Source organism: Schistocerca cancellata, chromosome 3 (genome assembly GCF_023864275.1).
Source record: "Schistocerca cancellata isolate TAMUIC-IGC-003103 chromosome 3, iqSchCanc2.1, whole genome shotgun sequence".
NCBI classification, from domain to species: Eukaryota; Metazoa; Arthropoda; class Insecta; order Orthoptera; family Acrididae; genus Schistocerca; species Schistocerca cancellata.
In genome coordinates, this window is record NC_064628.1 from 89404243 (window position 1) to 89429630 (window position 25388).

General features: G+C 39.6%; 1 protein-coding gene across 4 annotated transcripts in view; it reads left to right on the forward strand.

Annotated features, from left to right (window-relative positions):
• The first annotated feature begins 8392 nt into the window (after positions 1-8392).
• LOC126177082 (cyclin-L1) overlaps positions 8393-25388 on the forward strand; it is a 64318-nt gene continuing 47322 nt past the window's right edge. For all 4 annotated transcript variants that reach the window (XM_049924326.1, XM_049924328.1, XM_049924327.1 and 1 more), the window contains exons 1-2: positions 8393-8714; positions 11656-11840. In XM_049924326.1, the coding sequence (XP_049780283.1) occupies positions 8496-8714; positions 11656-11840 (404 nt within the window). In that variant the 5' untranslated portion in view covers positions 8393-8495. The remainder of the gene's footprint in view (positions 8715-11655; positions 11841-25388) is intronic.

Genomic DNA, 25388 nt, shown 5'->3' on the forward strand with positions numbered 1-25388 from the left:
GGAGAGAGAGATATATATCGAGAGAGAGAGAGAGAGAGAGAGAGCCAGACGCCGCTTGTGTTTATATACGAGTAGATAACTGAAGGCAACTTTACTGTCATTTTTCCTCAGTCTCTTCCTGTTTTGGAAGCCTCTTGCGTGAATAAATGTTCGGGAGACTTCGCTGCACTCCTTTCCGGCGCGGCTGATCGCATAAAATTTGATTGTTGACGCCGATTGCGCTGTGTCTGATGCATTATTTGCCACTTGAAAAAATACAATCGCTCTCTTTCGCTAATTTTAAAATCTGTATGCTCTCTCATATTTAAGAATTAATTACAATTTTGCATTATAAGACAATTTAATGAAGCCGGCCTGTGTGACTGAGCGGTTCTAGGCGCTTCAGTTTGGAACCGCGCGACCGCTACGGTCGCAGGTTCGAATCCTGCCTCGGGCATGGATGTGTGTGATGTCCTTAGGTTAGTTACGTTTACGTAGTTCTAAGTTCTAGGGGACTGATGACCTCAGATGTTAAGTCCCATAGTGCTCAGAGCCATTTGAACCATTTTGAACAATTTAAAGACAGTATACGGAATTAACACAAGAATACAGAGTTTCTTACGTAGGTCTGCATAAATTATTTTAGTTTTGTGGCTTAAATTTATTTACACATAAAAATAAACGCTTCATACTGGTCATTGTCGACTGCCGTCGTCCACTTTTGCTATCACCCCATGATGGAAGACTGGTACACATCTTTTTCAGCACCAGACTCCAGATGTCATTCAGTTTCACGCCCTCTTCCTTCCTGCTGAAATTCCTGAGATGTTTTACAATCTTTATGGCCTCTCTGTATAGCCCTTCATGGTATCCGCTAATGGCTGTCAGTACTTGAATCCTATCAAAATGTACGTGGTGCTCTCTGTGTTGCAAAACATTTTCCACAACGGCAGATCTGCCAATCTCCTTTCATCTGCAATTTCCGTTGTGCTCTACTGATCATTTTTTGACCGTTCTTTTTGCAGTACCCACGTACAACCCGCCACAACTACATGGAATCGTATGAATTCCAGCTTTTACACGCAGTGGGCCAACATTCTTGACTGATTTTAGGTAATTTTGTGTCTTTCTTTTGGGGTTGTAGATTACCGCGATGTTCCGCTTTTACAAGATTTTTCCTGTGTGGTCAATAACGTACTTAATGAAAGGCGGGACAACTTTCCATTTCACCGGCGTTTGAGCATCGCTACGATTTCTACGCGGTGATCTTAACGCTCTTTTTACCTCAGCGAACGAATAACCACTCTTGAGAAATGCAACGGTGAGATGTTTCAATTCTGTGTCAAACAGCTCTGGTTCTCAGCTGCTCCTTGCTCTATCCGCCAACGTTATTATGATGCCTCGCTTTGTTGTGGGTGGTGGTTCGAATCCCGTTTGAAAACTAGCGCATCAAGAAAATTTAATCTTCCGCCTGCTACCTCCTCCGTGATAAACTGAATCTTCTCACTGATCCCGTTGAGATGTTTGTGGAAATGATCTAGTTCCTCTCTGTCATGCCGCCACGAAACGAACGTATCATCCACGTACCAGAACCAAATATTTGGCTTCTTGTTCGGAGCTTCCACGGCAGTCCACAACAGCCAATTGCGGTCGAGTATTCAAAACATGTGACGTCTATCCACTGCACACAAGAACACGGAATAGCAATATTTTGTTGCTGTCAGTAGCGAGCCAGGGTGTGACTCGGGCATTCAAAGAAGCTACGATCGCCCTTGAAAATGTCCTCCGCAGATGGGGACGAAACGTTTGGTTTTAATGTGAAATCCATTCGAGCACAGCATAATAACCCAGAACATTTTTGTGACATTTCTGGCCGTGAAAGTTTAGCTTTTACAATCAGACTTTAAGGGTATATTGACACTCCCAAAAATGACTGATTTATTTCGTTTGCGTTAACCTGAGGGACTTATGGACTGTTTGCGATTTGGCCGTTACTTCGCTAATACTGATTTACGCGATGCCTGTCTCCAGATCCCTTTAGATGAACACTCACAAGAAGTGTTTGTCATTAATACGCACATGGAACTCTTCAGATTTCTTCTTTTGCCTTGCCAGTTTTCAGAGCAATTGAAATAGTTAACTGCACCGTCACATGATATAGTGGTATTAGGTCGCACAGCAGACCACCTTAGTAATTTGCGCGCCTTGTTCCAAGTTGTTATCAGAGGCAGACCTTAAGTTCGACAGAGACAAGTGTATCTTCTTTCAAATTGAGAGAGAGTACTTGGGGCACGCAATTAATTCTCAGGTTGTTCATCCGATGCAGTCCCACTTGCGGGCCAATTGTGACCTCAGACCTCCAAGGAATGATACTAAATTACAGTCAGTGCTAGGGCAGCTGACATACGAGGTGCATTCAAGTTCTAAGGCCTCCGATTTTTTTTCCTAATTAACTACTCACCCTAAATCGATGAAACTGGCGTTACTTCCCGACGTAATCGCCCTGCAGACGTACACATTTTTCACAACGCTGACGCCATGATTCCATGGCAGCGGCGAAGGATTCTTTAGGAGTCTGTTTTGACCACTGGAAAATCGCTGAGGCAATAGCAGCACGGCTGGTGAATGTGCGGCCACGGAGAGTGTCTTTCATTGTTGGAAAAAGCCAAAAGTCACTAGGAGCCAGATCAGGTGAGTAGGGAGTATGAGGAATCACTTCAAAGTTGTTATCACGAAGAAACTGTTGCGTAACGTTAGCTCGATGTGCAGATGCATTGTCTTGGTGAAACAGCACACGCGCAGCCCTTCCCGGACGTTTTTATTGCAGTGCAGGAAGGCATTTGTTCTTCAAAACATTTTCGTAGGATGCACCTATTACCGTAGTGCCCTTTGGAACGCAATGGGTAATGATTACTCCCTTGCTGTCCCAGAACATGGACACCATCATTTTTTCAGCACTGGCGGTTACCCGAAATTTTTTTGGTGGCGGTGAATCTGTGTGCTGCCATTGAGCTGACTGGCGCTTTGTTTCTGGATTGAAAAATGGCATCCACGTCTCATCCATTGTCACAGCCGACGAAAGGAAAGTCCCATTTGTGCTGTCGTTGTGCGTCAACATTGCTTGGCAACATGCCACACGGGCAGCCGTGTGGTCGTCTGTCAGCATTCGTGGCACCCACCTGGATGACACTTTTCGCATTTTCAGGTCGTCATGCAGGATTGTGTGCACAGAAACCACAGAAATGCCAACTCTGGAGGCGATCTGTTCAACAGTCATTTGGCGATCCCCCAAAACAATTCTCTCCACTTTCTCGATCATGTCGTCAGACCGGCTTGTGCGAGCCCGAGGTTGTTTCGGTTTGTTGTCACAAGATGGTCTGCCTTCATTAAACTGTCACACCCACGAACACACTTTCAACACATCCATAACTCCATCACCACATGTCTCCTTCAACTGTCGATGAATTTCAATTGGTTTCACACCACGCAAATTCAGAAAACGAATGATTGCGCGCTGTTCAAGTAAGGAAAACGTCGCCATTTTAAGTATTTAAAACAGTTCTCATTCTCGCCGCTGGCGGTAAAATTCCATCTGCCGTACGGTGCTGCCATCTCTGGGTCGTATTGACAATGAACGCGGCCTCATTTTAAAACAATGCGCATGTTTCTATCTCTTTCCAGTCCGGAGAAAAAAAATCGGAGGCCTTAGAACTTGAATGCACCTCGTATTACATCCGCTTCATCCTGAATGCAGCTCAGATTGCTACACCGTTGCACCGCCTTCGCCACATGACTGTACCTTTTTTTTTTGTCCCAGAAATGTAACATTGATTTTCGATGACTTAGTTCATTTTGATCCTTCCAAACAGGTAGTCTTAGCCGTGGATGCCGCTTCATATGACATTGGTGCTGTATTCTCAAATAGTATTCGTTCTGCTGACAGATCAGTAGCCTTCGCCTCCAAACTGCTTAACAAAGCTCAGACCAATTACTCGCAAATAGAGGAGGAGGCTCTTGCCATCATCTACAGAGTGACTAAAATTTTATCAGAATTTGCACTGATGAAAGCTCTTAGCCAACACCATTTTGCATCGCACAGAGCAGAAATTACAACGTTGGGCTCTCATCTTATTGGACGACAAATATGAGATTGAGTGGTTCCATGCCCTCTTTTGCATGTCTCCTCTCATTTTTATCAATTTTATTAATGTTCTGTGTCATTGCACGGCAGTAACAGACCGAATAAAGTTATTGTAATGAGAGTATTTGTACTGAGAGCTCAAAAACTACTTTTCACTTGATTCCCACTCATGTTGGTTTAGTTCCTTGGGTGGCTTGTGGCTAGGCAAGCGTCGGAGGACGCGGCACACGGCATTTCCGGTTGGGGGCTGCACTTCCCTGAATTTCTGAGGGGTTCGTACAATAGGCTTAAGCGCCTGGCGGAACGACTGACGTCGGTCGAGTTTCGCCTATTGTATGCAGGGCGAAACGACCTGTGAGACGTCTGAGTGTCGCCACAGTTTACGTGTTTACCGTTCCGGCGCGTCCGGAACGAAGATTCCTCGCACCGACTGACTGCATTGTCCTCTCGATTCTGAGAATACTTGCGGACTGTGCCCTGCTGGGGGCGACTGTCTGGCGCCGGATGGCCGGTGGTATAGGCAGGTTGTTTTCGTTGCCGGTCAAACGGCAGGTTCAGTGCCCTCAGCTGAATAGCAGAGGCATGATTGGTCAACTTAAACTGAGGCTAGTTGACGTCATAAAGCCCTGCTCGAAACTGGAGGGAACGGTTGCTATTGGCGCGAATGATGCTCTGAGACAGTGTGGCGGAATTTTGGAATCAGAACTGAATGCTGATTCGCAGTTTTTCGAAGAGAGTAGGGAGTAGAGCAATGTTGGCTTCGCTCTTGCGTTGCGCGGACAGAGTGATTCGGGATCTGTCCTTCCGTGGAGTCGGACGGTCTTCCGATTTGGTCGCTCGTTTTCGGAAGAAGTTAGAATTCTCGGACAGCCTTCGCGGCCAGGGATTGACACAGAGTTGCTGCACGGCAGAAGTCGGCGCCCACGTCATCAGGACGCTGCCTACCGACGAGGTGCTGCTGATTTCAGTACTGGTACAGTATTTTGCGGCTCTGGCATTGTAGGACCTTATCAGTTTTATACTGAATCCCTCAGCAGCAAGCGTGCTCGCTTTGCTACAAGTCCAACTTGCTTGTTTCTCCGTGTGATCCCATTTGAGCTCTCACTACTAATTGCAATACTGCTATATAGTCGGGAGATTAATATTTGATTCATTAGGACCTCCAGTCATCATCGTCAATCTGTTGCATCACTGAGAGTAGGAGCCCCTTGTTCTCGAGCCAACTCTTATTCTCATAATATTTCGGTATACCCTGCCCTTTAGCCTGCTGTTTGTGTCGATAATCATGTCCATTTATGTTCTGATGTAAAATAAATCTCATTGTAATATTAAATCTGCATATCATTTCATCGATACATGCAGAATCCCATGTCCTGTTGTTTATTATGATGAAGTTCTCTTTTTTTCTGAGCAGATTACGATTTTTATTAAATTATTGTGAGTGTGTACTCCTTATTTTACCAACCAACAGGGTCCACCATCATTTTCTTCCGTTACCGTTGTGCACATAATCAATTAGATGGTATGTAAGGAGGGGGTCGAGTGCATGTCCAGTTCTCATGCAAAATTCGTCTGAATTAAAGAGGTACAAACTCTTAACATCTGAGGTCATCAGTCCCCTAGAACTTAGAACTACTTAAACCTAACTAACCTAAGGACATCACACACATCCATGCCCGAGGCAGGGTTCGTACCTGCGACCGGAGCGGTCGCGCGGTTCCAGACTGAAACGCCTAGATCCACTCGACCACACCGGCCGGCACAGTAACACACTTTCTGACCTACCTCCCTATTCATAACGAATCGCACTCCTGTTATGACCATTCTCTGTAGCTGTTGATGTCACCCTATACTTATCTGACCAAAAATCCTTGTATTTTTTCCATTTCACTTCACTGCCCCCTACTATATCTAGATTGAGCCTTCACATTTCCCTTTTCAGATTTTCTAGTTTTCCTATCACAGACAGGCTTCTGTCATTCCAGACTCCGACTCGTAGAATGTTATCCTTTCATTGATTATTCAGTCCTTTTATCATGGTCATCTCCTCCCTGGCAGTTCCCTCCCAGAGATCAGAATGGGGCACTATTCCGGAATCTTTTGCCAATGGAGAGATCATCATGACACTTTTCAATTACAGGCCACATGTCCTGTGGATATATGTTATGTGTCTTTAATGCAATGGTTTCCATTGCCTTCTGCATCCTCATGCTGTTGGTCATTGCTGATTCTTCCGCTTTTAGGGGCAGTTTCCCATCCCTAGGACAAGAGAATGCCCTGAACCTCTGTCCACTCCTCCACCCTCTTGACAAGGCCATTGGCAGAATGAGAGTGGCTTCTTATGCTGGGAGTCTTCGGCCGCCAATGCTGATTATTAATCAAAATTTAAGCAGCGGCGGGATTCGAATTACTAATCAAAGACACTAGCCCTACACCATGGGTGTGACAACTGTCATAAATCTCACTTATGGGTAGACGCAAACCCATGTGCAACAGTTGTACGAAGTTGCCAGAGACAGTTTTCAGTGAACAAGTGGGACAGTATTTAGGCCGACTACTGCCTTGGCCCCTACATGTTACATCCTCAAATCAAGGGGCCAATATACAGATTGTACGTGCAAGAGGACATGTAGATGTTATTGGAATTGTATCCCCATGTATTACAGAGGATGTGGTTCCAGCAGCCCGACCAATTTTACAGAGCCAGTGCGTGCGTCATTAACCATACTTACGGCAGATGGGCTGGAGAGGACCTATAGCTTGGCCTGCAAGGTCCCCGGGCCTCGCCGTTTTATACATCATTCTCTGGAGGTAGGCCTGCACGCAAACCAAAGTATTTTCAACTCCTGTGAACTCGGAGAAGGAATTATTTGCAAGATTCTTGTTGTAGACACACATGTGTAACACACGCACGTCATGTTTCATGGAACAGAGGACGCCCTGCTAAGTCAGTACTGGCCTTGGGGTGAAATTAAATGTACACATTTTGAACATTCGCTGTAGCATTGATAAGAACATTAAAGTACTGAAACACGTTTAACATTGTTTTAGTCTCAATCACAGCCACTGATTCACCAGGGACCTCCACAGTGATTCAGTACTTGACATCTGGTTGTGTAACAAAGTATCTTTGTTTTTTCTCCATCATCATATCCATCAGTCTGGACACTGAATTTTTATATACCCTACATGCATATATGACCCTTTTTTTAGCAATAGCAAAGATTCTGGTTTCAGGAGGGTAGGCTGAGTTCACGTAACTTTTTTTTCGCCACTCTGTCTACAGGTTCTCTGCCGTAAACGAATGTGTTTTCCTTAATCTGTTACAAAACCAACTACAATTGCGAGAAAATTTTCGAGACTGTTAAGACTGAAAGCAACGTCCCAAGAAATCTTTTTTTTTTTTTTTTAAAAAAAAAAAAACAAGTAACAAGCGTAGTTCTGCTAGGTAGGGGTTGGCACTGCAGCCCCATAGCACACACCACCCGTGGATTTTCTTCTGACCTACGGTGAAACAAAGTGTTAACTGAATCCTGACTGTCACTTTTTACTCTCTCATTACCAGAGAACTGCGATATCCCTGCCTGTTGTGATTTTTTGTTCCTATTTGTGTCGTGCCATTTTTTTATGTTCCACGTGAATTCTTATTATATTGCTGTTGACCTGCCAATTTTTTGTGCACTATATCTCCGATCAGGCGAGCACACAGTTACGACAGAAATCATACACAGTTCTCGTAAGAAAATCTGGAAGTTACCGCCAGACTGGTAGTCCTGTTTAATAGCAGTTTGCTTACGAACTTACGAAGTATGAATGCAAACTATGGAACAAAAAGACCTTGACGTGAAAATGTGTCGATATTTTGCAACTTTAGTGACAGTGCGATCTCTTGCCTATGATCAAAAAATAGAGATGCGATGAAACGCAGACGTTGGCCAGAAGAACGAATAATTATTAAGTCCACTGAAGATGCCGGAATGTAAAATACGAAACGCGTCTCGAGCAAATTAAAGAGATTGTAGCGAGAGAAACTGTGGTTGCATTTGTAAAACCAATATTTTTCTACTTACTGTGGATGAAGGCGATGCAGCCGAATCTGCTTTGAGAAGTTCATCAATATCCAAAGAAAACTAATATGGCAATACATGCTTGAACTCAAAAATAACATAATGCAATACTACTTTCGTTCATTCTGGGTGTTCGATGCTGTTAGCATTTATCTCTGATCACACTTTAGTTCGGTTGGTAGACCTGTTGTCGATAGAGGTCACGCGAATGAGTGGAAGTGGATCTGAAATGTGCAATGGTCGGACATTTTGTTTTATTACGAAGGTTGTAATTTATTTGTGATACTTTGTTTTAAAGTACAAAAACAATGGGTACACCAAAACAGGATAGTGCTACCGTTTCGAATTCAGTGAAAAAACCGTACGGTAAAATAGTTTTAACTCTGAAGAACTGTTTATTACCCGACGAGAAACTCGTGCCAACCCCCTCTCAGTTAGATGGACTTGATGCTGAAACAGAAACTGATTTGAGGATATTAGGCTGTGAATTAATCCAGACAGCGGGGATTTTGCTCAAACTACCTCAAGTGAGTTTTGGTTTTACTATATTATAACATTATTTCTTCATAATGTATCATAGTTTTGGTTCATCCTTGCGACGACCTTGTTTTGTGAATGGCTTGGATGTAAATCTTCATACGGATGTGTTGTACATTTCTTCTTATAGCGTTGTAAATCTTGTAAACTATGTGACAAGGGTAGATGTTGGCTGACCAGCACAATTTGAAAATATCGCTCTTGTGATGAGACGACGGCTCTGTGCATTTAAAATAATAAAAAACCTGTTCGTTTCGATAATAAACGTTGCAATTTTACTGTTTTTTGTTGTATGTTAAATGTTGCCCAAAATGTGAATTCCTTAAAGGTAAAAAAAATCTGAATGACGTCTGTAATGGCACTTGTGTCGGCGCCAATTTGTACTTTTACGTAGTCCATTTTATCGATAGCGTTATTGTAACGTATTATGAAGTATTAAATTTTTCATAGCAGTGTGATAAGTAGGCTAGGCCTTTAAGAAGTTCTGTCTCGCAAGTTTGGCGGTTTGAATATTTCGTTTTTAATCGGAGAATTCAAGAAATTGTCGGCTTAATGTTACTTAACCGATGTAGAAATTTATTGCTCCACGCAGTACTTGCCTAAAATTTTAATGCTGATGCAAATGTATTTACGAAATGCACCATGTGAGTTAATAAAAATTCATGAAACTTTCGGACTATCAGAATGAACAGTAACATGTGACTCGAGCTACACTGCTGCAGATAAGTCTATCACCACAGATAAATATTGAAAAAACTGGTTTTGTGACACTTTCACAACTAAACTATCGTCTTCCAGCCTAAACTATGCTTGGGAAGCACTCCGAATCAATTTGTAACCACATGCACCTTTTAAATCGTTATTTCATGACATTAAATGCTAGTGCTCAAAGAAAAATGGTAGTATTACAAGTTGTAATGTGATTTGAGTGAGAGTATGTATCTGTGAAAAGGGTGATAACACAGTGGTAAAGAACACTTTGAATCATTTTTTTTATGATCAGTATTGGCAGTAGATACTAGTTATTATGAAACAACTACAATGGTGGACACAGCATTCACTTCACTGACTTTTTTGCAATGCTAAAAAAAACATAGGCTGTGTTCCGTTTCTGTTGGATAGCCAACAGGAGTGAAAGTGGTCCACCCCCTAATTATTCACTGTGGTGACAAGACTGATCTGAAGGTAGGCCTAGCCAAAGTCTATGTTAGCTTAGAAGGAGATAATTCGGTAAAAGTTACGTAGTGGGCACCCATAGCGTTTGGCACAGTTTGTGTGTCATAGTCATCAAAATACTTGTCAGGTACTTGCGCACTGTGTAATACAATGTTTCTGAGTGTGATTTGTAGTTTTAGCTATTATAATGAAAGCTGTATTAAATCTGGTGCGACTGAAAACATTTGGCTACACACAGTTCAAGCATTATTTTGCATCCACATTTGTTGTCTTTGCCAACTCTTAACAAAATTGTTGGCAGTAGCTTGATACATTGCTCTAGCTGCCCAATGTCTTCATATGTGTAGTGACTGAAAAACTTGCATCTAATAGAATTCATCACTGCAGTCTATTTTTGTCACATATTACATAATAAATAAAGTGCAGCCATAGAAAAAATAAGTGGGATGCTGCTACTTACTACCAGGATTTTTTTCCAGTTTGCTTTATTTTTTGCTCTTGGTGTGGTGGTTGTGATGTCATAGAAGAGGGAAAGGCTTATCAATTTGTGGTTGAGGATAAAGTTATCTCCAGTTTGTAAGAATTTAATAACTAGGGCTTGCTTAATGCAATATCAGATCAGTGAGCAAAAACAACATAGCCTAAGCTTGTGGAGATTGTGTAGTGCTTGTTTGTTTGTCCACAGAATATTTAGTACAGTAGTATTGGTTATGTGAGAAACATGCATAAATAATTTGTATGTATAAAACATTACCATAATAGGATATCATAACTGAGGATAAGGCAGGGAATCAGCCATGGCCTAATCAAAGGAGCCATCCCAGCATTCACCGAAGTATGGCTTGAAAATCTGTGTCTGTTCCTTTAAAGAAATGTCTGACATTTACAATCCTTTTAAAAGCAGTTTGTGAGAAATTACTTTCTTATTTTATCAGATTTCCCCTTGTCAGTTACCTCCGAGCGAGTTTTCATTCAATGTTGCAGTACAATCACCTTTTAAAAAATGCAGAAATTTAGAAGTCATTGCAAAGCAAATAGCTCTCTGTTTTCTGTGAAGTATTACATTCAGTGTGAACAAGTTGGTAAATACTTTTATTTTATTGGTTTATTTCCATAATATTAAGCCCTGCGTCTTGTTGTTAGTGGTCAACAGTGTCTTAATACTGGTGCATAACTAATTAAAAAGAATTATGGAAGATTTTTTTGGACAACTGTTATGGATATACATTGTAATCACTGTAAATTCAAATAATGTTTTTATGAGTGTAATTGTAAATTCCACTGAACTGCGCTAGTGTGTTTGTATTCTTGATTTGTCAAGAGTGTTTCTTTAAAAATGCTTGGGAAGGCTCCATAATTATGAATTATTGATAACTTTAATACTGTAAAAAAATTTTAAACTATTTTCCACAGAAGTTATTCGTTAATGTTTTTGCATGCATGACAATAATCGTAAAGTTTTCCACCAAGCAAGCAGATGAAGCAGATTTTTTTTCCCATTACTAAGTCTGTTGTTCTTTTACACCTGTTATTCGGGTGGCTACTCTACTTACTCAGTATTTGAAAGCGAGTTGATAATATTATTTTTGTCAGCCTCAGTCTTTAATACTCTTCTTCTGTTTTATTTGTTTCTCTTCCCTGTGTTATGCAGCAAACAGTTGGTGTTTAAAGCTTTTTTTCTGTAACCAGAGCAAAGGTTTCAATTGTGCTGTTCAACTGTTCACAGAAAATGATCACTTTGTACTTGCTTTCTAGGTAGCAATGGCTACAGGACAAGTTCTGTTTCAACGATTTTATTATTCAACTTCTTTTGTACGCCATGCAATGGAAACTACTGCTATGGGCTGCATTTGCCTAGCATCCAAAATAGAGGAAGCTCCAAGGAGAATACGTGATGTGATTAATGTATTCCATCACATCAAACAAGTAAAGGGGCAGAAGTAAGTATTTTTCACTCTTTTGGTAATATATTAAAGCATATTTTCAACATTGTGCAATGTGTGCTTTTAGTTTCTGCCCTTGATTGGGGCAAATATTTTTAAAGGGGTTGGTGTGACTGGATGTAAAATGGTGCTTTATATTCCCAGGACCCCAAGCACCTGTGGAATTTTAACGAGATTGCATTGAAACAAAAGGCCAAACACTTTAGAGTGAGTAATTGCTTCTACACTTGCATCATTAATTATTTTGTTACATGTGCACTTTAATGTACATGTTAGTGATGCAGTTAGTTGAAAATAACTATTATGACAGATCATTATTAATAAAAACAAAGTGGAGCCGCTGAGAACAAATGAGATTGATTTTTATCTCATTAATTGGCACAGATTGTATATTATAACTTTCAATTTTCGTATTTTCTTCAGAAGAGGATGTACAGATCATAATAAAGTAATTCTTTGATCGGGTAAGTACCGTTTCCTTTTTGTACATAAGTGAGTGAAGTGTACACTTCCGAAAGTGTTGTCTGTTTAGTGTAACGTGTGTAGTTACAAAGTTCAGATATTAGCAATTGGCAGTTTCAGATTAGTAGAGTGGTACCCTTGAAAAAACTATAGCAAAAAATGTTTAGGCCAAGTGGTTCTGGCAAATGTTTTTTCTTTTCTTTTGGATGATATTTATGGTTATCCATTTTTCTGGCACCAAAAATGCTCAGAATGTTTATTTTTCATTAATCTGACTTTTGAGTTGTCATATCCTTGTTGACAACAAGGGTAATTTGAGTTGGGTTCATTTAACACACAAATGAAATTATTTTATCATTAAAAAAAGAAATTTTGCTGCTAGTCATAATTTTGTATGTTTAATCTTCGCAGCCCGCCTTTTAATAACTTGAAAAATTTGGGTTTTAAGATGATGTAATGAAAACTCTCACATTTCAAAATGGGATAGTGCTTTTTTCTGTTAGGGGATGTCATCTATTCACAATGATAGCTGGCTTCGTTCTGTTAAAGAATATCTTCTAATCTTGTGTGTTTCCAAATCATTACAGATCAGTGTCTATAATTCCTAACAATAGCCCGTGAACCACGTTTCACCCATAATTAGTAATCATTTATCTTAAGTGAATCAGGCTGTTCTGTCAGTGTCACAATACTTTTCGGGAAGTGGTCCTTTGGTTTAGAATGGTCTTGGAAACATAAAGATAAGTAGATGTTTTGTAGCTGAATGAAACCAGTTATTATGGTAATACTGTGACATTAAACTGTAGTCAAGTACAGTGTCTCACGAAAGACACGTGGGAGGGGTCTACAGGTTACACAGATTGGTCGCCGCCCACCTTTGCACCCAGCTTTTGGACACCAATCTGCGGGTGGTCGGCAGCACACGTGGTTTCTCTGAGTTAAGTGTAAACCTTGTTGCCATTTTACCAACTTAAGCTTACCTTTATTTACAGTATGTGCCCAAAATGATATCTCTCTGTGGTAAGAGCAGCCTGACATCTCCTGAACACATTAGGAAACACTTGACAAATTATGACTGCTGAAATCTGGGACGTGAGTAGCCAAACACTGCCTTCCAACTCTTCAAGTGTGGGAGGGTTGGTTGCATACATCTCGTCTTTCAACATTCCTCAAGCATAAAAATCACATAGATTTAGATCTGGAGAATGAGGAGGCCAGTCAACTATCCTATCATCCAAAACATTTTGTATTGCTGTCACAGGCGATGTGTGGTCTTGTGCATTGTCCACACACCTGTCAGATTGTATTGTTTTGTGGAAAAAGATTGGTCCAATAATTCACCTTGCACTAATTGCACACCACACTCCTGTTTTCATGTTATGCAGAAGTTGTTGATGTAATTCGTGGGTATTTAGTGGAGCTCCAATGTTAATTGTTCTGAGAATTTACATACCCTGACAAATGGAGCCATGCTTCATCAGGAAAAAAGGCATCATAGGGTCAACTTCTCCATTGTGCACAGACTGTGACAGCCTGTTGCAGCAATGACATCGAGCAACAGTATCTCAGTTCCCCAGTTGATGCACTGCTGTATTTTGTATGGTTTCAATTTCCGTTTGTGCACAGCTCTGTGAGCAGATGCTCGTGACTAGAAATTGGCTTATATGCATTTGCATATTTGACTCCTTTTCACCGGTTATTGCATATTTTAACTAAAAATAAGTGACAATGCATGTTTTTGCTCTATGTTTACAATATTTAAAAAAGTTAGATGAGCGGTCTCTAGCTCGATCTAGTTTTGATGTCTCACAGATTGACCGCTACCTAGAGCTGCGTGCAGTCACTATCCGGGAGGCAACTGCCTAGTGAAATCATTAAAGAAGAGGAACAGGCAGACAGAGTCAGTGCCCCTGTGTGCAGCGCACTCCCGGTTAATCCCCTTCGCTGTCACACCGTACGCGTCGGCAACAATTAAATCAAACTATGCAAGCTTCTAGTCACTTGTCCATTGTTTCACTTAGCTTTTTATTTACTTGTACACAGTTCAATGTGTAGTGTGTAACGTGTTGGGCGCCATGCCACCCGAAAAAGGAAACATCATTTCATGGATAGCTGATCGCCCTGGAACATTAACATGACGGAATTGTTTCATATTGTCAAGTTTCTGAGAGAAAGGATCATACAAAAAAAAGTGTTGAATATATCAACACATCAAGAAAAGTCTTCATATCGTAGGAATGCAGAAGAAAGGACCATGACAACAATTTCTGACAACAGCAAGTTGCAGTAGCAGGGATTTGTCCAAAGTTAACAAAAGAAGTTGGTTTAACATGGATCTGTGTGAAGACTTCATTGCAAGTAAAATTCCTTCTCACAAACTTACAAACCCTATCCTCAGAGGCTTCCTGCGCAAATATTGCTTAAATCAAAATATACCACATAAATCAACATTGCATTAAAAATCATGTACCGACAATTTACATAAATGTTCCGGAGGAAATACGCTATGAACTCAAGGACAGCATTATCTGGATTTCAGTTGACGAAACTACAGACACTTGTGGTTGTTACATTGCAAATTTAATTGTTGGTGCATTAAAAGAAGAGCCTCCTTCTTCCTATTTATTGGCCTGTGGAGAACTTGGAAAAAGTAAATCGTTCTATGATCGCCAGATTTGTGGATGGGGGTATCAGAAAAAGATTTCCAGAATCTTCTGAAGAGGAAAGGGTGTTTGTGTTCATTTTAGATGCTGCTCCCTGTATGATCAAAGCAGGAAAAGCCCTCCAAGTATTTTATACCAGTTTGATTCATGTGACATGCTTTGTTCATGGAGTACATTCTCTTACTAAAGTAGTACATTCCAGTCTCTTGAAATTTCTCCACTAATCTGTGTACCGCCAAATCATTGGGAAAATGCACACTGGGAAGTATTCGTATGAATTCAAGCTGACATTCCACATGATTCTGTTTTTGCATAGTTCAGCACACGAAACACTTGTTGATCCTTGGTGTGTACCATACCAAATTCAAACTTGACAGGAAACTCAAAACATCCGAACATTTGTCACACAGTAAGGAAGACATGCATGCCGTGTTTCTGTCTTGAGGACGAGGCCCAGTGACAGATGGGCAGGGACAGCCCCAGACTCAGTGCAGTTGCAATAATGATGCCTAGCAACAATATTTGAAGCAAATTTAACTTGGCAAAAGGCAACTCGGAAGAAAAATCGGTACATTCAGTGTATGGGGGTGTGCGTTGAGTACTGGCATCTAAGAGAACCGGCAGAAACAGCAGCAGCAGCAGCAGCCGGCAAATGCACTGCGTGCCCCGTGGATCCCTCCCAGGCATGTTTTAATGAGACACCATGTATAGTGTATTAAGATCTTTCATGTAGTGTGGAGAGGGGCAACAAGTATATGAGAACATGGGACAACAGTAATGTTAAAAGGATAGGCTACTGCTCAGCATATAGAGAAACCAGTAAGTTGAAGACGAGCACAAAGAAAAGGACTGCTAAATGTCTAAAATTTTGAGCCAATAGTACTCCCGAATTAAAACATGCACACAAAATCTACACAGCTCACACATATGGCCACCATATCTGGGCACTTGGGTGGGGGTGTTTTGTCCATTTTGCTGACGATTTATTAACCCTAAGTTGGCCTAACCTTAACTTCATTATCCATTATTCTTCCTCAGCAGACTACATACTATTACCAGTTTGATAGTTGTGGAAATAGTTTTTCCCTTTTTTTTGTTTTTGGATAGTTGGGAAGTTTGTGAGCAATTTTTATGCTAGAGTGCAACTTAAGAAACCCTGGGAAGTAGAAGTTCAGCTCTTTTTGCATCTATTTTTTTGTCCTTTTTTAGATTTGGAAAATTCAATTTCCCCTTCCAGTAAAACTTTCTTTTGGGATTATTGTTTTGCACCTATAAGGTTGAACCTGCACCTATAAGGTTGAACCATTTTGGCATCATAGTATCATGTTTAGAAACTGTTAGTTTAGCAAAACATATCTCCTGGCACTATTTAAAATTATTTGTATTGGTGTGTTTAAAAAATATTTTTTAATCATGATGTAGACGATTGTGTAAAAGCTAACAGGGGACTGTTCATGAATATTCTGTAGATGTATCTTGGTGTGGTGTATGATGTGAGTTGATCATGGGATCTTCAGATTGTGGGGAAAGTTAACAAGAAGCATTGATATTAGGGGCACTGCTTTCATATGTTTCACAAAATTAGGTATGATGGGAATGCGTGTGTGGTGTGTGTCAACAGGTGGTTGCCATTATGCAGTGTGAGAAAACCAGATGGGTGACATTTTAGAACAGTGAGTTGAAGCATTTGTGCCATTTATTTATACAACTACTGAATGAAAGCACAGTGTATTTGGTATAACAGCAGTTGTAATCCTGGTTATCACTGTTAGCATTCAACCGCGATTCTTATACATGTATTTTAACAACGCTTTTCAAGAGACAATGCTCCCATCATCAGGTTGTAAAATCTATGTCATGAAATTAAACGGACTAAAAAGACAAAATACCATCACAAATAGTTGGGAAGTCCATAGAGTAAAACAGAATTAAAAGTATATTGGACTGTGGGTCCTCGTCTTACATTGAAATTGATGACACAAGTCGATGGCTGTCCCATAGCTACCAAATATGCTGTCGCACTGTGCCGGCGCGGGAGCTATTGTGGACTGACGTGCCTAGGTGTTGTGGCGTGGTTACAGCCGTGTGCTTGATGGTAACGCTATGCTATTGGGCGCCTGATTTCCTTATTGCATTGGTGACATGCTACAAGTTTAAAATCGCATACCTACCCTAAAATAATTCTAAAAACCCGCTAAAAAATCTCATTTCTTTAAAATTATCTTGTGCATTTAGAATATTGCTTTGTTTCTTTTCATGGATAGCTATCTCGAATTCCTCTAGTAAATCAAGTTTCCTCCCTTTTTTTTCTACATGCAATATTTCTACGTTGTCTTCTATGCTATTAAGGGTACGGCCTGTTTCATATATATGGTTCGCAACAGCTGATTTGTCATAATTTCCTAACCTGAACGCATCTTATGTTCTTTATACCGGATCGAGTTAGCGTCAAGCACACGGCTGTAACCACGCCACAATATCTAGGCACGTCAGTCCACAACAGCTCCCGAGACGGCACAGTCCGACAGCATATTTGGTAGCTATGGGACAGCCATCGACTTGTGTCATCAATTTCAATGTAAGACGAGGACCCACAGTCCAATATACTTTTAATTCTATTTTACTCTATGGACTTCCCAACTATTTGTGATGGTATTTTGTCTTTTTAGTCCGTTTAATTTCATGACATAGATTTTACAACCTGATGATGGGAGCATTGTCTCTTGAAATGCATTGTTAAAATACATGTATAAGAATCGCGGTTGAATGCTAACAGTGATAACCAGTATAACGACGACTGCTACCTCGACTCCATAATGGATTATATTAAAGTTGTAATCCAATAAGTTCATGATGTGTATAATAAAAGTAAGTTCATGGTACAGTACATGATTTACTGCTGAAACTTCCCAGTAACTGTAGCCGAGCATTTTCTCATGTTATCCAATTCAATTTCTTCAACAATGGGCAGTTAAACTATATCCTTCCATTCTAATGCAGATCTCTAGCTACATTGCAGAACAGTGTGCCACAACAACATGCACTCCAAAAAGAGAGAACAGTTGGAAAGCTGTCGAAATTTAAGTTAGTCATTTAGGACTAAACATAACCACAAATAACCTGTGATGAATATCATTCTGTTGCTGCTTTTCTTATCAAACTTATACTCCCAGCTGGCTGTTGTGAAACAGCTGAATTCTCAGCCTGCACACAGAGGAGAAAGTGGCCCTCGCTGGGCGTTGTCCTGTTCTACTCTACATCCACTATACAAGTACTGTGAGCAATGTGGGTGATGGGAGTAGCTGAGTTGATACACACTGAAATTCGTTGTTTGTTATTGGATGCTTTCGGATTACTGTTAACTTAATAGAAAACTCAGTATTTAATGCCTCTAACATGTCAACAACTACAGGTTATTCAAATCTGTACATACAAAATTTCGTCTAATGTTGGTAACAAGCAGAAAGCATTTGTTATTGTTTGGTTTCATAAATCCCATCAATCACACTGCTGAGTGTCTCCTTAGAGTGTGTGCGTAGTAACTTTTGCAAAAGTATAGTTTTTAACATGACAGCCTCAAAACTGTAATCCTGAGACCAAGTAAGTTGGTGGGGAAAATTTTGTTTGGTGGAACAAATTTGTACAACAGGAAGTAAGCTAATACGTCATGTGGGCATATAGTAATTTTCAGCTATCATAATTCTAGAAATTTGTATTTTCATTTTGATCACACAACTTTTCTTACTTGCGGCAAGTAAAACCGTCAACCTGACTGTGATCTTTGGCTTTGTTACATATCAGTCTGTCACCATAACTTGAATTTTGTGCTCAGATTTATTGCCTTAGCTAGCCCACAACCTAGAAATGGCATACAAAGCATCACATTTAAATCATGACTGACTTTAGTTGCAGAAATCTTGCATTATAATTAGATTATCTATTGGTTTGAAAGTATTAATATAGCATTGGCTTCATGTTCCAGTAGTTGAATTGGTAATAATAATTTTGTTGCCAAACTGGCCAGTATCAGTAATGTTTGAACAAAGTCAATATTTGCCATGAGGCATTGGTAAAAGATACTTGTCGATTGTTCCCTTCCTCAGTTTTCCTTCCACAGGCTTGTGACAATTTCCATCTAATGAGAAAACTTCGAGGAATTTGTTGTAACAAATAATTAGTTTTAAACTTTCTAGAAAAAGTAAAAGAGGCTTAGTACTTCACTAAATTAGCTGTTAAGACTTTTTTCTGAGGGGTACCTATCTGGCTGAAGAAAGCACTCTGTGCATTTTAAATCTGGTTCTTGGGGTGTTAATTGCTGGAATTACCACTTCCCTATGCAAAGTAAACTAATAACAGTTATGAACTGTGAACTCCTAGAAGGATGCAGCATCTTTCACACGAATCACGTAAAGAGAGAAGCCAGTTGAGCCAGATTATCGTTACGCAAGTATTTATTGTGCATGCTAGTTCATATATTTAAGGTATTTAAAATACAGCTTTTATCATTTAATACAGAGATGAGTCTCATTCAAGTTGTGGGTGAACTGAACAGTTTTGATGGTAGTGTGTTGTACCATTAATAAGAAATAATTGGGTCGTATCTTTTGAAAATAAAGATCTATAAGTATGGGTATGTAGAGTCCTGTTGAAACGTAAAATATTTTAAGGAGTAAAGGTAATGATTTACTGAATAGTTGGAGTGTTGAGTTATTGAAAGCACATACGAAGAATGAGGAAATTTTCCAGCAATTCCCTGGACGGACACACACACACACACACACACACACACACATACACACACACACACACACACACAAAATTCATTTTGTTTATGTGCCTTTTGATGACTCAGCACCTATACTATTTGATGAGTTATTGCCTATGCTTATTCAATTACACGTATAATAAATGTGACATCTCAGGTTTTCTTGGTTTTATTGATTCGTGGTGTACCGCCTTGGTTTCTGCTGAGTTGTTTCCAGGAAACATCAACTCCGCAGAACACCTGGATGCACACCCTTATTGAATAAATGTTCATTCATTGTTGTGTGTCTTCCTTCAGCTTGTCAGTTTTACATATTACTTTTAGTTTTTTGTTGTTATTATTAGAAGAAGTGAATTGGTCTTTTGTTTTTGTGTGTGTGTGTGTGTGTGTGTGTGTGTGTGTGTGTGTGTGTGTGGTGGGGTGGGGGGGTGTATGTCATTTGTAAAGTGTCTTGGATCTCTTTGCTACTTTTAAAATTGTTTACTACCTAGTTATGTCATGCACACATTGCACAATGTTAGGCATAATCACTAATATTTATCTTATTTTTCAGTGATTTATTTTTGTATTTTAACTGTAACTGCTTAAAAGAATGACACAGTATAAATAATTATCTTCTGTTGCCTGTGAGCATGTCACTACTGTTTTTAGTTTTGATATGGACTGTCGTGGGTGAAATACAAATAATGGAAGGAACAGAGGAGCCACACACTGTATAATTGAGGCATTGAGTGGTTGATAGACATACAAGCAAGACTGAAAATGTTTCTGAGCTTTCAAACAATGTCAGCAGTGCCATTACAGTTCAGTCATCTGTAACAGTGCAGAATGTTGTTGTGTATGTGTACTCTCTTTAGTTAATATTGAAGGACTTTCTCTGAAAGCTCAGCTAAGTTTTTGTCTTGTTTCTGTGCCTGTCGACTACTCAGCACAACTATATGGTGAGTGGTAATATTTACTCTTTCCCTTTAGGCATTTAATAAATGCTCCAACAGTTTAACCTCCTGTTGATTGACATTTTGATGTTATGCATCATTTGTTTACTTGCTTTTTGTGTTAAAGTGTATGGTATTTGATGTCAGTATACCTGCAAACTGGAGACCATAAGAGTGCAGTACTTTATTTCTATTTACTTCACAATGAAAAAAAAAGAAATAAGAACATAGAAGTACATTAAATAACCATTCAAAATGTATATGGTTTTTTGGCATGTTACATACAGTGCAGTGTGTTTTAATGTGAAAAAGAAGTATCTGTTTCACAGATTTGAGAATGTCATGTTCATTTCAGTATATCCACAAATATATACTCTTATTCAAAGTACACAGGGCCATTTATCAGTGAGTTTTGTATTAAACAGTCCCAATTGCAGTGTGTAATTAATACTTCAGGACTATGTAGGTAGTTGTTTGACTTAAAACCAAGCTGACTGCAAGACAGATTGTGGATGCCAAATTTTTACATTTGGAGCTAGAGTACAGAAGAAATATTTAAAAGGCTATGGAAATAAAAATGAAGAGTCAGTAACAAGCAAAGTCAAGATGGACGGAAGACATGAGAAAATCAGCGTTCTGCTTTATTCCTCTTATTCTTGTAGCTGTGAATCAGTTTTGCCTAGCTGTGTGAATTTGAAGTTTGGTATCTACTTTCTGTTATTGGCAGCTGTATTACATTTGCTGTATCCATTATGGTCTCCATGTTTAAATCACAATGGTTTGTTAGGCCATGGATATTATTCTTATTTCAAACATTCTTTTACCTGTGGGTAAGAAGAGTAACTTTGTTAGATCAATGAAACCAGCTGTAACCACATTACTAGTTAAGAACACAAAAGAATCTAAGCTGTGTATTTTTAGCTGCTGTTTCAGTGTGGTAGCTGATGTTTCATAATGTGGTTGATCAGTATGAATCCAAAGAATGCTGATAGTTGTTGTTTTCAGGACATAATTATTCCATAGTTCACACAGTTTTTTACAGAACTTCTAAACTAGTTCAGATAAATAATTTTAACATGGCATTGAATAATAGCTTTAGATCCATTTGACATTGCTGAATGCAAAGAAATAAACATAACCTTTACCTTCTGGTTTGTTATGAGATAACAAAATTAATGACAGCGCCACCAGTGGACCAACTGACATTTGCTGTAATAAACATTTTGTATTTGACTTAGATAATTTAATGTAATGTGTATCCATATTGGAACGTAATGTATTAGATGAACACACATCGACATTGTAAAAACTCCTTGCTACGAAATGCTGAAATGTTGCAGAGATATGAAATTAATTTTTTCTTCTGTGATGTAGTATATCTGATAATGCAGAATTATTTCCTTTCATTTTTCCATCTGCCTCCTATTTCTCATATTACTAATTTACTGTTGGTGAAATTATCCATCCATGACTTATCCCAAGAAAGGAAAAACAAATTAGTACAAACTGTTGTCTTCTTTATAAATATGTATAGTCCAGTGACTGTACTTACACAGTGAATTTTCAAGTAGTTGTATTCAGAAAGAATATACACAAAAATTGTTGAAATCTCTCATGATGATGTCAGTCTTTGGATGTTGAAGTGAAACAGTCATGTCTATACAAAGACACCACTTTGTCTTTTGACTTCATCCCAGACCCTGGTTATTGATGGATTTAGCATTGTCAGTGTTGGGGAGAGTGCCTGAATGCCCTTCTAAGTCACCACTCCTTTATCTGCGTGACTGAATATCTATCCCAACTGTCTGCGTGTTATATTTTGTGAGAACATTAAATGTTTTCGAATTGTGTAAGTGAAGCAGATTGTGGATACCAGTTCAGTATTCATCTATTCGGCTGTGAGAAAAGAACTTTAAAACCACATCCAGATTGACCGGCACTCTGGTCCTCATCATTAGTCCATCAGGCAGATTTGAACCCAGTTCCAGTGCACCTGCTCAAACCTTGGAAGCGGCGTGATAATGCATGGCTATCTACACAGGTGTCTGTACAAACATCAGTTTCCTGAAGTTTGTTGGAATTTCATCTGGGATTTGTGCCTATTTTTATGTAGTAAATAGTTGAAAAGTTTAACTCTACATTTAAAGTGTACAGTGTCTTTGATTGGTTTATGGTCATTTGAATATTGACGACGATGACGACCTCTGTGAGGAGTTACGGGAGCTGATAAATTACGGCAAAAACTGTTAGAAGATGATAGAGGGATTTTAATTCAGAGTGACAGAATGGTAAAAGTAATGAATGATTATTCAGTGAAACACTTCAGTTCTTTTATCAGAAATTTCATTTGTTATTGGAATTTGCTGGGGAAATGCAGTGGTTGTTTTTAACATATTCTTCCAGAAATAAAAATGGATTTGGAGGGACAAAATGAAACTAAAAATTTTATAGTCTATATTTTAACAGATAATTAAGAAATTGTACTGGATGTGATTGTCTTAAACTACATACGAACTTTTAAACTGTTAAAATGCAGAGTAAAACAATTACCAAGCTAGAAAGAAATTCCTTATAAAATTTTTACACCCTCCCCCCCCCCCCCCCCCTCACTGCCCCTTGCTCCCTCCCTCCCTCCCCGTTATTACGTTGGCAGTCTCTTGATGCCTCAGGATGTGCTCTATCGGCTGATCCCTTCTTTTACTCAAGTTGTGCTATACATTTTTCTTCCAGATAAATTCAGTACCTTCTCAGCTGTCTGATCTACCCATCCAGTTTTTTGACATTCATAGTATAATACTACATTTTGAAAGCTTCTGTTCTCTACTTGTCCGAATAGCGCGTAAGTATTTCACATCCGTACAAGGCTATGCTCCAAAAATACTTTCTAACACCTAAATTTCATGTCGTCAAAATTCACCTTTTACAGAAACAGTTTTCTTCCTTTTGCAGTTTTTCTTATTTACTGAGTATTATCACTTTTGCTGCCTAAGTAGCAAAATCCATTCTAATTGAATTTCCTCAGAATCACGTATTTTAATTGGACTGTTTTCTATTACCTTTGTTTTACTGTTGATGATCATCATCTTGTATCATCCTTTCAAGCTATTGTTCATTCCATCCAACTGCTCTTCCAAGTCGTTTGCTGTTTCACACACAATTGCAATAGGGGTACTCACACACTCACTCCTAACTGATTGATTTGGGGTGACCCATGCAGACCTGTGCACAAGTATGTCTGTGTGAATGCAATTTCATTAAGGAGGCAAGTGTGCAGTTAAGCTGCTGGTCAGATGAACACTATACCTCCTACATGCTCACCAGCATGTTTAGACCTATGTGCCTGGCGCGTGGTGTTCCCACACAGATTGTGTGCTCCGTCAAGGATTCTTCAGTCAGTTGCCTACACTACAGTACAAGATAGGATTGTTGTGCATTCTTTCACAGATTTTTGCCAGAAACTAAGCACATGACACAATCGTGGTGAATTCCCATTTTTGGATCAAGAACTTTTTGGCAGGCTTTATAAAATGCACAAAGAGCAACAGTGCTTGTGGAAAGTGAGATCCAAATATTGTATAAATAAAAATTTAAAGACTGAAGATTATGATAGATTGCGTTGTGCAAACCAGTTTTCCTCAAACAAACCAGGACTTTGTCGAGGGGGGGGTGGTTGAGGGAGGGGGGAGAGTACAAAGCTTACAGGGCTTATTTAGAAAGGAATTGAAGGAAGTTTGTGACAGCAAGCTTAGCGGCATTCTTCTCAATTCCATTTATGTACGAACTTCATGGTACTACGACTTTGTTTTATTTACTGTAGATCAAAAGCTGCCAAGGTTTGCTAAAAGCTTCAACTACAGAGACTAATTTGTGGTGGCGCAGTGGTTAGCACACTGGATTCGCATTCGGGAGGACGACGGTTCAATCCCGTCTCCAGCCATCCTGATTTAGGTTTTCCGTGATTTCCCTAAATCGTTTCAGGCAAATGCCGGGATGGTTCCTTTGAAAGGGCATGGCCGATTTCCTTCCCAATCCTTCCCTAACCTGAGCTTGCGCTCCGTCTCTAATGACCTCGTTGTCAACGGGACGTTAAACACTAACCATCACCACCACCACCACCACCACCACCATCACTAATTTGTGTGACAAAAATACATTGCTTCAATACTCTTTTTCTTCGTCTCCTTCATCTGCAAGGTTTCTCACTTGTGTTCCAGATCAAGACAATACTTCCCTTAACACATTTTACATCCAGTATGGTAATTATGTGGCAGTAGGATAGTAACAGTGTCAGTTCCTTTATCTCATTCTTGACCAGTGATGTCGCTAAAAAATGTACGTGGCAGTCCGTGTGACTTTTCTCCAAGTTATTTTCAGGAGTTTAATAAATAAAAGATTTTCCTCTGCAGAAATGCTCTTCCTCATCACAGTATGTTCCAGCTGAGTTTGTCCTGGACGACGTATAAAGTTTTCCACTGTCATTCTTTAACCGTTTTGGTCGTCATCTCGCATCACTGTAATCAAAGAAGTATGATTGTGATGGTATTTTATTCTTAACAATTTAGAGACGAAGCCCGAGTGTAGGTCGGACTGTGATTTTCTCGACATGAATTATTTCGAAAGAAACATTAGCGAACATAACAGCTGGTGTGGTGAATGAGTGGGTCAATATGATTGCTTTGATGTAATTTCGTGACTGTACTTAATAGGTTTCACAGTTTGT